Source organism: Cupressus sempervirens, chromosome 8 (assembly GCF_028749045.1).
Source record: "Cupressus sempervirens isolate cs-2001-9-10 chromosome 8, ASM2874904v1, whole genome shotgun sequence".
Taxonomy (NCBI): Eukaryota; Viridiplantae; Streptophyta; class Pinopsida; order Cupressales; family Cupressaceae; genus Cupressus; species Cupressus sempervirens.
In genome coordinates, this window is record NC_143125.1 from 828419767 (window position 1) to 828435133 (window position 15367).

Consider the following 15367-nt stretch of genomic DNA (forward strand, 5'->3'; position numbering starts at 1 on the left):
ATTTTTTGTACTTATGTTATCCAATGTTTGTGCTATCGATCTTTCATAATGTTCAATTGTATTATTTTATCCCTATGCGCTATAGTGCACATGTACTTCGCCTTCCAGGTAGAGTGACACCATTTAGAGATCCAGAGGTTGAAAATTAGTATAAGAGGGCACTAGCTAAAATCTTCCAAGATCAAGAGATTGGGGCAATTGTGAGGAATGAATTTTCTTCCTTCATCTCATGAAATTATTTTCACCCTCTCACTATAACGGACCAAAGAAGGATGGATTCCATTAAATGGTGGTACCTTCATGGGAAAGACCTCATGTACCTCTAACCTCTTGCCATAAAGAGCCTATCCCAAGTAAGTTTGTAAAGTTCAATGCTTAAGATTAATTGCTTAAGCTTCAAGTTAATACTCTCAATTCCTTTAATTTAACTTAATTATTGTATTGATATTTTTTCAATTTCTCTCAAGGTTTCCATTACAATTTATGCTTGTTGTTCCTAAGTACAAGAAGGGGCCTAAAAAACTTTGGGATGTGGCACCTGAGATTCCTGATTTAGATATGACCATCCAGGATTTTGCTAGATCAACTTTGATTGATGTGGATGATGAGGAGGGTTATGAGTTCATAATCCCCTCTAGTACTAGTGGAGCTCATTAATACCCTCCAATGCCTTGAAAATCCATTTGATAATTGAAATTAAAAACTTTAGTCTTGACTCTAGACTCTTTATGTGTGAATCATGTTAGAAATTTAAGTTTAATGATCTATATTTTGAATTTTCATAATTTCATTTTGTAATTCAGTAATTCAATGTGAATGTGTTTGATTTTCTTTATACTCGGTGAAAATAGATCAACTATCAAGTATGCTAGATTCATAGAAATATACTAGAAATATAGATTCATACTATGAAATAATTTAGTTTTAAAATTCTGTATATTTATCTTTTTTTTTTTTTATATATATATACACTAATCCTCCAAGAGTCAGCCATGAAAGGTAGAATTATTTTTAGTATATTTTACCAATGTATCTAGAGAAGTACTTGGAAACTTGGAGACAATATCATTCGTACACAACGATCCTCTATCGAATTTTGTTTGCTTTGGCAAAAGATTAGTAAAACATTTAATTATTGAAGAAAAAAAAGTCAATCCGCATAATCACACTGTTCCAATAAGGGTTATTTATCAAAGCAAAGCATCTAGGAGTACAAGCAGCCATTGGGTCCGACCACGATCAAAATTCTCGGCAATTAATTGGAGGAGTCCTTACGAATGGTGAATTAGAATTCTCGGCAATTAATGTGGGAGTCCTTATGAATGCTGAATTGCAGGAATGGGAAGAACCAAGAGAAAATGGAAATTGCAGGAGGTGAAGGCATTAAGAAGAAGAAGAGCTGAGTCATAAGCATTATAATAAGGATAACAAGGATAAATGGTTGAAAAATGACGTGCAGGAGGAGACCATAGCCATAACCATATGAGTAAACATCTGTAGGAGGGGAAGAAATGTTTATTCTTCCATAAATTTTTTGAATTATATTCATGATCCATCAAATGAATCAAGCGAAAAAAAATATATCATTACAAGCTATTGACATGTGATGTACTATATCAATGATCAAAGAATTTTAAGAAGTTATAAGGGAACTCATACTTTATTAAAATTCAGATCATAGAAAAACTAATTGATGTAGAGAAATAATAGGATCGAATAATTAATTTCATTAAACTCAAATAATATTTTCCACAAAACAACATTGACAAGTTTTTAGCTAAAATTATATCTCATGATCCTGTCATCGAAAAAAATGAACTAGCAATGTAATTAAATTCAAACTATTTAAATTCATATCTTCAACTGGACTTTATCAGTAATCAAATGAATTAAAGGTAAAAGTCCAACTCACATTTGGAAAAGATTGGATGACAGTGAACCTAGATTGATGCAGAGAAATAAAGCGTTGAATAACTCATTTGTTGAACAAAACCAATTTTTTTGAAATTGTTTGAGAGATTCTAAATATGATTGTGCATAAAAAAAACTTCAATCATTAAAAATTATATTCCACAATCATCATGAAAATGAAGTGAGTTACAAGAATTATTGAAACTAGAATGATGTATAACTACTTTCATACATTTTTCTATCATTTCAAATCATGTTTCATAGCCTATCATTACAATGAAATCAGTGGTTACAGAAATTAAAGGGTAAGAAAATAAAACAAAGAGTCAGAATACCTAATTTCATTAAACCAAACCAAGTCTTTCACAGAATGCCTAATGAATATCGTGTCTACTTTAAAAAAAAAGTTTTACAGGTATTTTCAAGACAATTAGGTCTCATTTGTATAAACATTAAAACTAGAAAGTCTTGTTCAGAATCAACAGTGACCATAAGATACAAAATGGGACTAAGAAATTAGCTGTTCCTGTAGGGACTCAGAGAGCCAGGAAGCAGTAGTTATCTCACTAGTGAGAAGGAGGTCTTCCAAATAATCTACACCCATATTTTCCAACTCTATCACAAATCTCTCACTGCCCTCACTTGTACTTTCCTCTTTTTCTTCTTCTTCTCTAATCTCACATCCTCCATCAAGAGTCTCTCTGTCTTCACTGAACTCTGGCAGCTCCACGAAAGATGAAGTGAAAATGGGAAAGTTGAGGATGGCTCTGGGGCCTCTAATGGTGAGGGCAGCCTGTCATAAGCCATGGCTGCATCTTCTGCACTCTCAAATGTTCCAAGCCACCCCCTCACTCCTCTTCTTCTTGAATCTCTTATCTCTGCTGCATATTTTCTCCATGGCCTCTTCCTCCCTCCTCTATAATTCCTCTCTCCTTCCACCCCTAATTTCTTCCTCCTCATACTCCCATTCTCACCTTCACCATTGATGGACTCATAAGTGCAGCCTTCAATGGCTGGATTCTTCGTAACTCCATCCAAATCCAAGTTCTCCTCTAAGCCATTCTGTTTGCAGAGACTCACTTCTTGGTCAGAATTCATGCTTTCTGAATATGCAGCAGCCATGCATGATTCTGGTTCATCTTCGTCTAGAGAAGTAGAGTGTGGTATATCATTTATACCAATTTTCTTCACTTGGGTAGATTCATTGCATTCAGCTTTTCTCTTGAGATTGCTTCCCTCAAAATTGTTGTCTACCTTAGAAGAATCCATATGTTCCTTCCCACGTTTTGTTTTTGTAACGTAAGTATTGGGAATGTTCGTTTAATTAGGGAAGCTTAGAATGTTTGCCTATTTATAACCAAGAGAGGGAAATAATATTTTGTTTTCATTGTTGACTACTGTGACGCACAGCAACCTGATGTCAACATTTGTGGATATTAAATTTTAAAATGCTTGTACGAATGGCCTGCGGGGACCTCACTGACTGATACTTGCGAGTGCTTGACTGATTCTTAAATCAACACTGGATCTTTTTAAATCTTTTCACATTATGAGACTATAATGCTGGTCCACTTTGGCGCCTCGGACCATTTTACTTCAATTTTTCAAAAATCTTATTATACATGAGGTGCAAAACAATTTGCCATCTTTCACTTTTTCGTACGCTAAATGCTCCAAAATTAGGGTTGCGTTTGCTGATTTTTTATTTTTTATTTTTATCAGTGGGTTTGTGACAATTGAGTATCCACAATAGCTTTCTAAAACGACTCGAAATTCGATCCAAGCTTTTGAATTATCACATTTATATATGCTTGCAAAAATAGAATTTGACTCATTTTTTTTGTAACCATCTTTCCAGCCAAATAGATCCAACACCACCACCATCATTTTGTAGTAATTTATGAGAGGAAGTCATGATCTGAGATTCAGATCATAAGTATTATAATAAGGATAATAGCCGAGTCATAAGTACTATAATAAGGATAATAAGGATATATAGTTGAAGAATGACGTGCAGGAAGAGACCATAGCCATTACCATATGAGTAAACATCTGTAGGGGGGGGAGAACAATTTATATTGGGAAAACTTTAAACATTTTTCCATAAACCTTTTGAATTATATTCATGATCCATCAATAGAATCAAGTGAAAAAAAAACTATTACAAACTATTTAGCTGCGATGTACTATATCAATGATCAAAGAAATTTTAAGAAGTTATAAGGGAACTCATAGTAAAAAGAATTTCATATTATAGAAAAACAAAATTGATGTAGAGAAATAATAGGATTGAATAATTAATTTCATTAAACTCAAATCAATTTTTGCACAAAACAAAATTGACATCTTTTCATTGAAAGAACTATATTTTATGATCCTGTCATCACAATAAAATTAGCTAGAAAAGCAATTTAATACAAACTATTTATATTGATATCTTCAATTGGGCTTTATGAGTAATTAATCAAAGGAATTAATGGTGAAAATCCAACTCACATTTGGGAAAGATCGGGTGACAGTTAATCTAGAATGATGCAGAGAAATAAAGCGTTAAATAACTCATTTGTTGACAAAAACCAATTTTTTTTGAAATTGTTTGAGAGCTTCTAAATATGATTGTGCATAATAAAAATTCAATCACTAAAATCTATATTCCATAATCATCATGAAAATGACGTGAGCTACAAGAATTATTGAAACTAGAATGATGTATAACTAATTTCAAACATTCTTTTTATCATTTCATATATTTCGTAAACCATCATTACAATGAAATCAGTGGTTACAGAAATTAAAGGGTAAGAAAACGAAACAAAGGGTCAGAATACCTAATTTCATTAAATCAAACCAAGTCTCTCACAGAATGCCTAATGAATATTGTGCCTACTTTTTAAAAAAAAGTTCTTACAGGTATTTACAAGACACTTAGGTCTCATTTGTATAAATATCAAAACTAGAGAGTCTGGTTCAGAATCAACAGTGATTGTAAGACACAAAATGGGACTAAGAAATTAGCTGCTCCTGTAGGGAATCAGAGAGCCAGGAAGCAGTAGTTATCTCACTAGAGAGAAGGATGTCTTCCAAATAATCTACACCCATATCCTCCAACTCTATCACAAATCTCTCACTGCCCTCACTTGTACTTTCCTCTTTCTCTTCTTCTCTAATCTCACATCCTCCATCAAGAGACACTTTCTCTTCACTGAATTCATCTGGCAGGTCCATGAAAGATGAAGTGAATATGGGAAAGTTGAGGATGGCTCTTGGGCCTCTAATGGCGAGGGCAGCCTTGTCATAAGCCATGGCTGCATCCTCTGCACTCTCAAATGTTCCAAGCCACACCTTCGTTCCTCTTCTTCTAGAATCTCTTATCTCTGCTGCATATTTCCCGCATGGCCTCTTCCTCACTCCTCTGTAATTCCTCTCTCCTTCCACCCCTGATTTCTTCCTCCTCGAACTCCCATTCTCACCTTCACCATTGACGGACTCATAAGTGCAGCCTTCAATGGCTGAATTCTTCATAACTCCATCCAAATCCAAGTTCTCCTCCGAGCCATTCCCTTTGCAGAGACTCACTTCTTGGTCAGAATTAATGCTTTCTGAATATGCCTCAGCCATGCATGATGCTGGTTCATCTTTGTCTAGAGAAGTAGAGTGTAGTATATCATTTATACCAGTTTTCTTCACTTGGGTAGATTCATTGTATTCAGCTTTTCTCTTGAGATTGCTTCCCACAAAATTGTTGTCTACCTTAGAAGAATCCATATATTCCTTCCCACCTTTCGTTTTTGTAACGTAAGAATTGGGAAAGTTCGTTTGAATTAGGGAAGCTTAGAATGTTTGCCTATTTATATCCAAGAGAGTGAAATCATATTTTGTTTTCATTGTTGACTACTGTGATGCACAGGAACCTGACGTCAACGTTTGTGGATATTAAATTTTAAAATGCTTGCACGAATGGCCTGTGGGGACCTCATTGACTCATACTTGCGAGTGCTTGACTGATTCATAAATCAACACTGGATCTTTTCGATCTTTTCACTTTGTGAGACTATAATGCTGGTCCATTTTGGCGCCTCGGACCCTTTTACTTCAATTTTTTAAAAATCTTATTATACATGAGCTGCAAAACAATTGGCCATCTTTCACTTTTTCGTACGCTAAATGCTCCAAAATTAGGGTTGCGTTTTCGGATTTTTCTTTTATTTTGTTTTTTAATAATCATAGTGGGTTTGTGATAATTGAGTATCCGCAATAGCTTTCTAAAACGACTCGAAATCCGACCCAAGGTTTTGAATTATCACATTTGTATATGCTTGCAATAATAGAATTTGACTCACTTATTTTGTCTTATTGGAAGAGTCCTTTCCTCGTTTTTTCCAATTTTATTTATTAAACAATTGAAGATAAATTTATTTTGATTTATATTTCAGTTTAGTAAAAGAAATATTATTTTTCTATTGATGATGTCTTTTTCATTTTTTCTTTAATTTTTTTCCTAGCCATCTTTCCAGTCAAATAGATTCACCACCATCACCACCACCACCACCAGTTTGTAGTAATTTATGAGAGGAAGTCACGATCTAAGATTCAAGCAAGCCCTTTAAGCTATATGTAACCATTTTAGTATATTTTGTTTATTTTCTTCTATTTCATCAAGATTAAACAATAGTATTATCACCATTCATTACCAAATTCTCAAGGTAAGCACAAGAATAGGTTTTTCTTAGGTAAGCTCCTATACAACACAACTTATTAGTGTGAACCATGATGATTTGATATAGATAGCTAGAGTAGTTAGTACTGAATAGTCTTAGATTTTGAATAATTGAAAAGCTTTACATAATAGAGACATGAATTAGTTTTTAAATACATTGTCCTTCAATTTTGAGGAGAGCTACATTTTGATCTAGAAGTATTGAGAATTTTTATCACCTCATTCTTTTGTTAAACATAAATCATCACCATATTTTAGCACTAGATTTTTATTTGTAGCTCATTGATAGATTTGCAACTTTCTTCCATAGTTTTTTGTTGTAATTTTTTATATTCTACCAAATCTATTTAGTTTAGCATTCTTTAACCTATTTTATTGTACCTAATCATGTCCAATCCCACTCACATTTAATCAAAACAAATGCGAGTATAGAATATCATGACCCTTCCTTATTGATAGAGATCCAAACCCACTCATTTCTCTAATGCAACATGGGAGAAACGTCACCTTTCATAACTGCAGATCTTAGTTTAGGATTTCTATTTTGATACATAGAAAAGAAAAAAGATTTTGATATGCCCATGGGTGAAGTAGACCAAATGTAGTATCTCTGTAGGAATAACATTTTAAGAAAAACTATTTTCATATAGATAAAGTATTAGAATTATACTAGTGTTAAAGTGTAGTTCCAATTATTATAAGAATAACGATATCCTCATTAATGAAGAAATTATTAGAAATATCTTCTTTGCAAACTAGATTATAGGAGCATGTTTGGCTACTGGAATTTGCAATACCAACATTCATCTTGTATTTGAATTTTGTCAAATTTTAGATTTATAACTTAGAATGGGTTTTGGGAAAATAGTTAGTCTAGTTTAGTTCATCTGAAATCTGATGAAAAAAATGTTTAGTCGTTTATTAGTTTCTTTGGTCTTGTAAATATTATTATTAGATTAATTTATAATGAATATAACTATAGTTAAATATATTATTATATTAATTTATCTCATATAATAATAAACACATATATAACTATATCTCATAGATAATAATATTTAGGTTTATTCAAATGTAGCTACCACACATCAACATCCATAAACCATGATTACGCCTCTTTGTAATGTTGCATCAAGCCTTGTTCTCTTCTCCTTAGGAACATGGACACATGCTTCACATCCAAATATCTAGATGTGAGAATATGGAATTCTCTTGGCCAACCATTCTTCCTCTGGTATGACAAAATCTAATTGAAATAAGGGACTTAGGTTGATTAAGTAAATTTTTGTATTACATGCCTCCGCCAAAAATTCCTTGCCCAAACTAGCATTAGAAAGCATACAACAAACTCTCTCAAGGGTTTTTCTATTCATCCTCTTTGCCACTCTATTTTCTTGAGGAGTGAATGGAATAGTCTATTGATAATTAGCATGTAATTGTTGTCATTTATGGCAACACATGATGCATGTACTTAGAAGAAATCTTGGAAATAAAGATACTTAGCTTTTGGTACTAAGAATATTGTCTAAGTATGGAATTTGGTATACATCAGTGTATTGTTTGATTTTTAACTTGTTGCTCTCATCATATTATGACTAGCGAAGTTAGATGGAGATAGTATACATGTTGATGATGATGTGTATAACCTTGAAAGTCAGTACGAACTGTATGAAATAGAGATATTCATGTTTTAAGAGAAAGAAGATAGTGGAATTAAAGGAAAGGAATTATTTTGTTTACAAAAAAATTACTTGTTCATTACGACCAACATCCTAGATATTTACTCAAAGTTGAAAAAGTGTATTGTGGTCTTAGCAGACCTAGCAACAATTTGTGAAAAGACATGGTATTTATGCAAAGACATCTTTTGAGAAGTGTAATTTTTGTGATATATTGTGATATGCGAACTTTTGTAAAAGTTATTTTGTGATCTGAGATCATCCTGAAGATCAGAGATTAGTCAAGAAAGAACTTACAATATCTATATTCTAGAAGTTTGATTACTTGTTTGGGCAGTGAGCTCTTCTTGTAATTGGAAGTGCATGTTTGGGCAGTGCACTCATCTTGTATCTACTATACTATAACTCCTAACAGGGTTGGAATCTCCTAATAGGGATTCAAAGTCTCCTAACAAGGACTCCTTATGCTAAATTTTCTCATTGACTCTTAACAGGGTCCATCCTCTAACAAGAACTTATATATCAATATATTATCTAGTGGGTATCATCTGCACTGGGTTTTCCCTTGGCTAGGGTTTCCCTAGTTAATAAAATATGGTGTTATGAGTTATCTTTGTGCATGGTTATTGCTATGGTGTTATTGTTATGTATGGTTTGAAGTAAGAAATAATATCCAGTTGGCAACTAAAGTTTGTAGATTATTGATTCACCCCGCTTCTCAGTAATCCCTATTTCTAACATAGTCTTGACTCTATGGATGCCATTTTTTGCACAAAATGAATCAAACTCTAATAAACAAAACTCTCCCCGATTATCCATTTGCAAGCACTATTTATTGTGACCAATTTGATTTTTAACTAATGCTTTGAAAATCTTAAACTTGCTAAAGACATCATACTTTTTATGCAACATACAAATCCACACCTTTCTAGTGCAATCACCAAAGAAAGTAGGAAAGTAATTTACTCCTCCAATGGATCTCCAATAGAGGTTACCTCAATAGTTCTAAACACATTCGAGTAGACCAATGCTAAGGGAGTTCCTTCTTTTCATGCGCAGTCCTCAAGAAGCTGACCCACTTTTTTTTTCCTATAAACGCAATGTTAGAAGAATTCATGCCCAGTCCTCAAGAAGCTGACCCACTTTTGTTTTCCTATAAACGCAATGTTGGAAAAATTGCAAATCAACTGATTTCAACACCGGTACTTTATCTCTTATGCATGACATCGAGGCCCTTTTTTCTCATATGACCAAGCCTTTGATATCATAATTGTGAATTACTATCTACAACTATCATGGCTACCCCTACTTCACCAATATTTTATTCAACATATAAATTCCCAATCTTGTCTCATTTTGTAATTATCATGAATGCTTTTGTAACTTTCCATGAGTCAGTTATAAAAATTTAAAAAGTGAGAAAACCTTGTGTATACAAACAACTTAAAGAAATCAGATTTTTTTAATTTTTTTTGAAGATGAAACACATGTTTTAATTTCCATTTAATATCGCCTTTCAAAGACATCAAAAGTATCTTCTTTGAGAACTATTTGGTGTGCTTTATCATCACCTAAATATAGTTCACCAAACATACCTTCTTGGTAATTCATGAATTATTCCATACATAAAGAGGCATGAAATGTTGTGCCAGAATCCAAAACCCAAAAGAGTGAAGTAGTTTTAGTTGTAGGTAATATCAAGACACCACCATCTTTCTCATATAAGCAATGTTGGCTTCACTTTCTCTCACTCTTTTATAACCTCTACAATATTTCTTCTCATGGTGATTTTTGCCTCATAGCCATAAATCTTCTCCTTTCCTTTCCTACTTTGAGTGCCTAGCTGATTATGACACACAATGATGGTTGTTTTTGCCCCTATTGTGGATTCTTCCTTTACTTTTTTTGTTGACTGTCATCGAAGCTTCACTAGATGGGGATTCTTTATTGCTTCTTCTCATATTTGAGAACTATGTAGAGCAGACACTACTTCATCATAGACTAGCTTTCTTTGAGCAAAATTTGAACTGCTAACTATTGTAACTATGTCATCCCAACTTTTGGGTAAGGATCATAACAAGATGATAGCTTTCTTATGTCATGCCAATCAAATTTGCTTAACATAATAAGGTCTTTAACTCATTTATATAATTTGACGATATAGTCCCTTCCTTCATTTTAAGCTTGTAGAGCTTCTTCATAATAAAAAATTATTTGCAGTAGATGTCGTTTCATATGTGCTTTGAAATTTATCTCAAACTTCCTTTGTTCTTAGTTCATTCAATACACTAAGCACAATATTTTGAGATAGTGAAAGAAAGATGGTCACCGTAGCTTTTTCATCAAGATTTTCTCAATATTAATTTGCTTAATCAACAATGAATGTATTTGAACTTTCCACAAACTGAATTTCTTTCTAGATAATTTTTGCACTCCAAATCTTCCATGACTCCAAAATTTTAACCACTGAAATCTATCCCAGAAACTATGCCAAGTTCTAATACCAATTGTGAAGTATGCATATAAAAAGAAAATACAAACACATGAATTTATCATCATTCACCAAAAATTGTGACTATGTGAGACTATAGGGGGAATCTGTTATTAATGTTAAAGTCTGATTTTTCATCATAGTTGTAGCTTCATCTCTTTGAATACAATGCACTTAATAAGCCTCCAATCAGATGTATAAATAGAGACTCATGTGAAATGAAAAGTCAATACAATTGGAGGGAAAACATTTAAAAATTAGAGTATGAAGTAAATGGCTGTTAGGCTTCACATATACATACAACATTTTTTCATATCCTTGTTTCCTTATTATTATACCAATTGTTGGTGAGAAGATAGTACCAAAACAATATCCATTGAGAGTAGCTTTTGTGTTTATTATAGGACATTTGGAAGGACTCCATAGGAGTCTTTGGAGAAGCATGGTAAATAGGAGGAGAAATGCCATGAGCGAAAGAAATTTTACTTCAAATAGTGAAAGTTAGTGGAGGACAGATTTTTCCTCATACGTTGTAAATTAGTTCTAATAAATAAATGAGTTCAGCATTGGGTTGTAGAGTGGAGATAAGAAAGAGATATATTAAGCTTGAAAATTTTAATTAGATCATTTCTCATTAATCTTGTGAAATATAATTCTTCTATACCTTTTAAATTACAATTGTAGAATGGACAAAGTGAGTGAAATTGTATGTTGAAGGGTCTATTTCTAAATTGGCAGTTAATAGATTCTATAATTCTCATAACTTATTTTATTGCTGTAAAATATATTGTATAAATTTAAACAAATATTTTTGTTTATTTTATTGATATATATTTTTAGTTTAACTTAAAGTTGTACTTTATGAGACCCTTGTTATAAATGGTATTTAATAGAAAAGAAATTGTAAATTATTTAGTGCAAATTATTGTGAGTTATATCAGCTATATCAGCTATCAAACAGAGAAATAAGTATTGAATAACTAATTTCTCACCAAAATTTCCGCAAAACTTTTGAATATAAAGGGAAAATTACGAATAAGAGTTAAAAGGATTATTCTGAGAAACGGGCTGTTTTAAGGAATTATAGGATGAGCTGGATGAAGAGATTAACAATATGAAGCTACAAAGAGGAAAATAACTATTTGTGATGCAGTAAAGCATTTGGGAAGCATAGACAGCCATTGGATCGGGAAACGATCTTTATTCTAGGCAATTAATTGGGGGAGTCCTTATGAATGCTGAATTAGAACACATTCAGCTTGTAGTGCATCAAAGAAGAAACTGCAGGAATGACAAGAACCAAGAGCAAATGGAAATTGCAGGAGGCAGAGGTGTTAAGAAAAACAAAGACAAAATGGAAATTGCAGAAGGTGAAGGTAGTAAGAAGAAGAAAAGACGAGTCATATGGATTATAATAAGGATATTAAGGATAAATGGTTGAAGAACGACATTCAGGAGGAGACCCGTAGCCATTACCATATAAGTAAACATATGAGTAAATTATCTTGGGAAAACTTTTGAATATAAATCATATTGATGATCCATCAATAGAATGAAGTAAAAAACCAAGAAGTTATTAAAACTATTTGCCTTTGATGTTTTCAATTGTACAAATCATTCGTAAAAGAAATGAGAGGAGTTAATAAGGGAATTCATACTTCAAAAAATTTCATAGATGTAGAGCAAAATGGAATTGAATACTTAATTTCATTAAACTCAAATCAGTTTTTCTACAAAACAAAATTGACAGCGTTTCATTTAAAATTCTGGCTCATGATCCTGCCATCAGAATAAAACGAGCTAGGAAAACAATTTAATAAAAACTATTTAAATTGATATCTTCAACTGGACTTCATCAGTAATCAAAGGAAATAAAGGTAAACAAACAACTCACACTTGGGAAAGATTGGATGACAGTGAACCTAGAATGATGCAGAGGAACAAATCGTTGAATAACTCATTTGTTGAACAAAACCTATTTTCAAAAATTATTTGAGAGCTTCAAAGTATGATTCTGCATAAAAGAAATTTCAATCATTAAAATTTATAGTCCATAATCATCATGAAAATGAAGTGAACTACAAGAATTATTGAAAGTAGAATGATGGATAACTAATTTCAAACATTCTTTTGTCATTTCATATAATATTTCATAAACTATCAATACAATGAAATCAGTGGTTACAGAAATTAAAGGGTAAGAAAACGAAACAAAGAGTCAGAATACCTAATTTCTTTAAACCAAACCAAGTCTCTCACAGAATGCCTAATGAATATTGTGCCTACTTTTAAAAAAAAAGTTCTTACAGGTATTTGCAAGACACTTAGGTCTCATTTGTATAAATATCAAAACTAGAAAGTCTGGCTCAGAATCAACAGTGATTGTAAGACACAAAATGGGACTAAGAAATTAGCTGGTCCTGTAGGGATTCAGAGAGCCAGGAAGAAGCAGTTGTCTCACTAGCGAGAAGGAGGTCTTCCAAATAACCTACACCCATATCCTCCAACTCTATCACAAATCTCTCACTGCCCTCAATTGTACTTTCCTCTTTTTCTTCTTCTTCTCTAATCTCACATCCTCCATCAAGAGACTCTTTCTCTTCACTGAATTCATCTGGCAGCTCCATGAAAGATGAAGTGAAAATGGGAAAGTTGAGGATGGCTCTTGGGCCTCTAATGGTGAGGGCAGCCCTGTCATAAGCCATGGCTGCATCCTCTGCACTCTCAAATGTTCCAAGCCACACCCTCACTCCTCTTCTTCTTGAATCTCTTATCTCTGCTGCATATTTTCCGCATGGCCTCTTCCTCACTCCTCTGTAATTCCTCTCTCCTTCCACCCCTGATTTCTTCCTCCTCAAACTCCCATTCTCACCTTCACCATTGATGGACTCATAAGTGCCGCCTTCAATGGCTGAATTCTTCACAACTCCATCCAAATCCAAGTTCTCCCCTGAGCCATTCTGTTTGCAGAGACTCCCTTCTTGACCAGAATTCATGCTTTCTGAATATTCTGGTTCATCATCATCTAGAGAAGTAGAGTGTGGTATATCATTTATACCACTTTTCCTCACTTGCGTAGATTCATTGTATTCAATTTTTCTCTTGAGATTGCTTCCCACAAAATTGTTGTCTACCTTAGAAGAATCCATATATTCCTTCCCACCTTTTGTTTTTATAAGCTAAGAATTGGGAATGTTCGTTTGAATTAGGGAAGCTTAGAATGTTTGCCTATTTATGACCAAGAGAGTGAAATAATATTTTGGTTTCATTGTTGACTACTGTGATGCACAGGAACCTGACGTCAATGTTTATGGATATTAATTTTGAAGATGCTTGCACGAATGGCCTGTGTGGACCTCGTTGACTCATACTTGCGAGTGCTTGACTGATTGATAAAAATGACTGGATTTTTTTGAAGTCTTTTAAGATTTTTAACGCTGGTCCATTTTGGCTCCTCAGACTTGTTTTACTTGATATTTTAAAACTTATTGCACGTGGGGGCGGGCGGGGGGAACTATTTGCAGTCTTACTTTTTAATCTTGTCAATTATAGCGTGTCCTGAGACGACAGAATTAGGGTTGCACTTTTCTCCTATGCAACCCACTAAACCGTAAGAAAGTTCGAAAACAAAAAACCACTTCAGGTTCCCCCTTTGGTAAGATCAATCGGGCCACCGCATTCTTCTTGTCAAAGGACTTGACCTAAGGATCTAAGGTTTTCATTTATGTAATTTGTAAATGAATCATATTTTTATATGATTTTAAAAGTGGATTTTGAATGATTTAATATCAAGTTTATAGTAGGAACCTTTTTGGTTGCTTTCTTCCTAAATTAATTTTGAATCAAATTGTGAACTAGTACTATTTTATTCTATTTTAGTTATCAAATTATAATTTAAAAGTAGGTGTTCTTTGTAAAGTTTAAAATTAGAATGATGAAATTTATATATTTTTATTAATTTTTGCCTTAATTTTGATGCAAATATTTATTATATTTTTAAAAATAATGTTTAGTTAGGTTAATAAATTAATAAATATAAGACCCAAGCTATTATCTTTGGATACATGTATTATAGGTAGTTTTGTGTAGTAGTAAAAAGTATCGTCATTGAAGGTTGTAAAGTCATAAATGAGAGTATAAGTAAAAATAAATCATGAATGGACAAATTGATTTAAATGACCCAACCATTGTTAGTGGCACATTGGAGGTCCAAATGTCATGATCAAATTTCCTATAGTTTCCTTCTACTTCATGTTACTAGATACATTCAATGAAGAGAAATAATCTCATGATAGATGTCAAATTGCAAAAGACGAAAAAGAAAACAAATAGGATGCCAATCAACAAGATATGCATAACGAAAAATATATGAGTTGGAGACAAGGCTAGTGTTCAACTCTTATATATATATATTTTATGCATATCTTGCTCACTAGTATCATGATAATGGATCACCCATCAAAGATGTTAAAAAACTAATACACACTGAATGAGAGATTTATAGTAGAATTATAATACACAAAAGTAATTTTTAATTATATAATTAGATATATTCTCATTGATGGAGCA

General features: G+C 32.8%; 1 protein-coding gene and 2 pseudogenes across 1 annotated transcript; all 3 read right to left on the reverse strand.

Moving 5' to 3' along the window:
• Window positions 1–2272: 2272 nt before the first annotated feature.
• On the reverse strand, window positions 2273–3215 carry LOC149544972 (uncharacterized). The gene has a single exon (XM_089796473.1). It carries the CDS (start codon window positions 3178–3180, stop codon window positions 2530–2532), a length of 651 nt encoding a protein of 216 aa, XP_089652599.1. The 5' UTR covers window positions 3181–3215; the 3' UTR covers window positions 2273–2529.
• Window positions 3216–4719: 1504 nt separating this feature from the next.
• LOC149544973 (ethylene-response factor C3 pseudogene) lies at window positions 4720–5701 on the reverse strand (annotated as a pseudogene).
• Window positions 5702–12993: 7292 nt separating this feature from the next.
• Window positions 12994–13984, reverse strand: LOC149544974 (ethylene-response factor C3 pseudogene; annotated as a pseudogene).
• Window positions 13985–15367: the final 1383 nt, after the last annotated feature.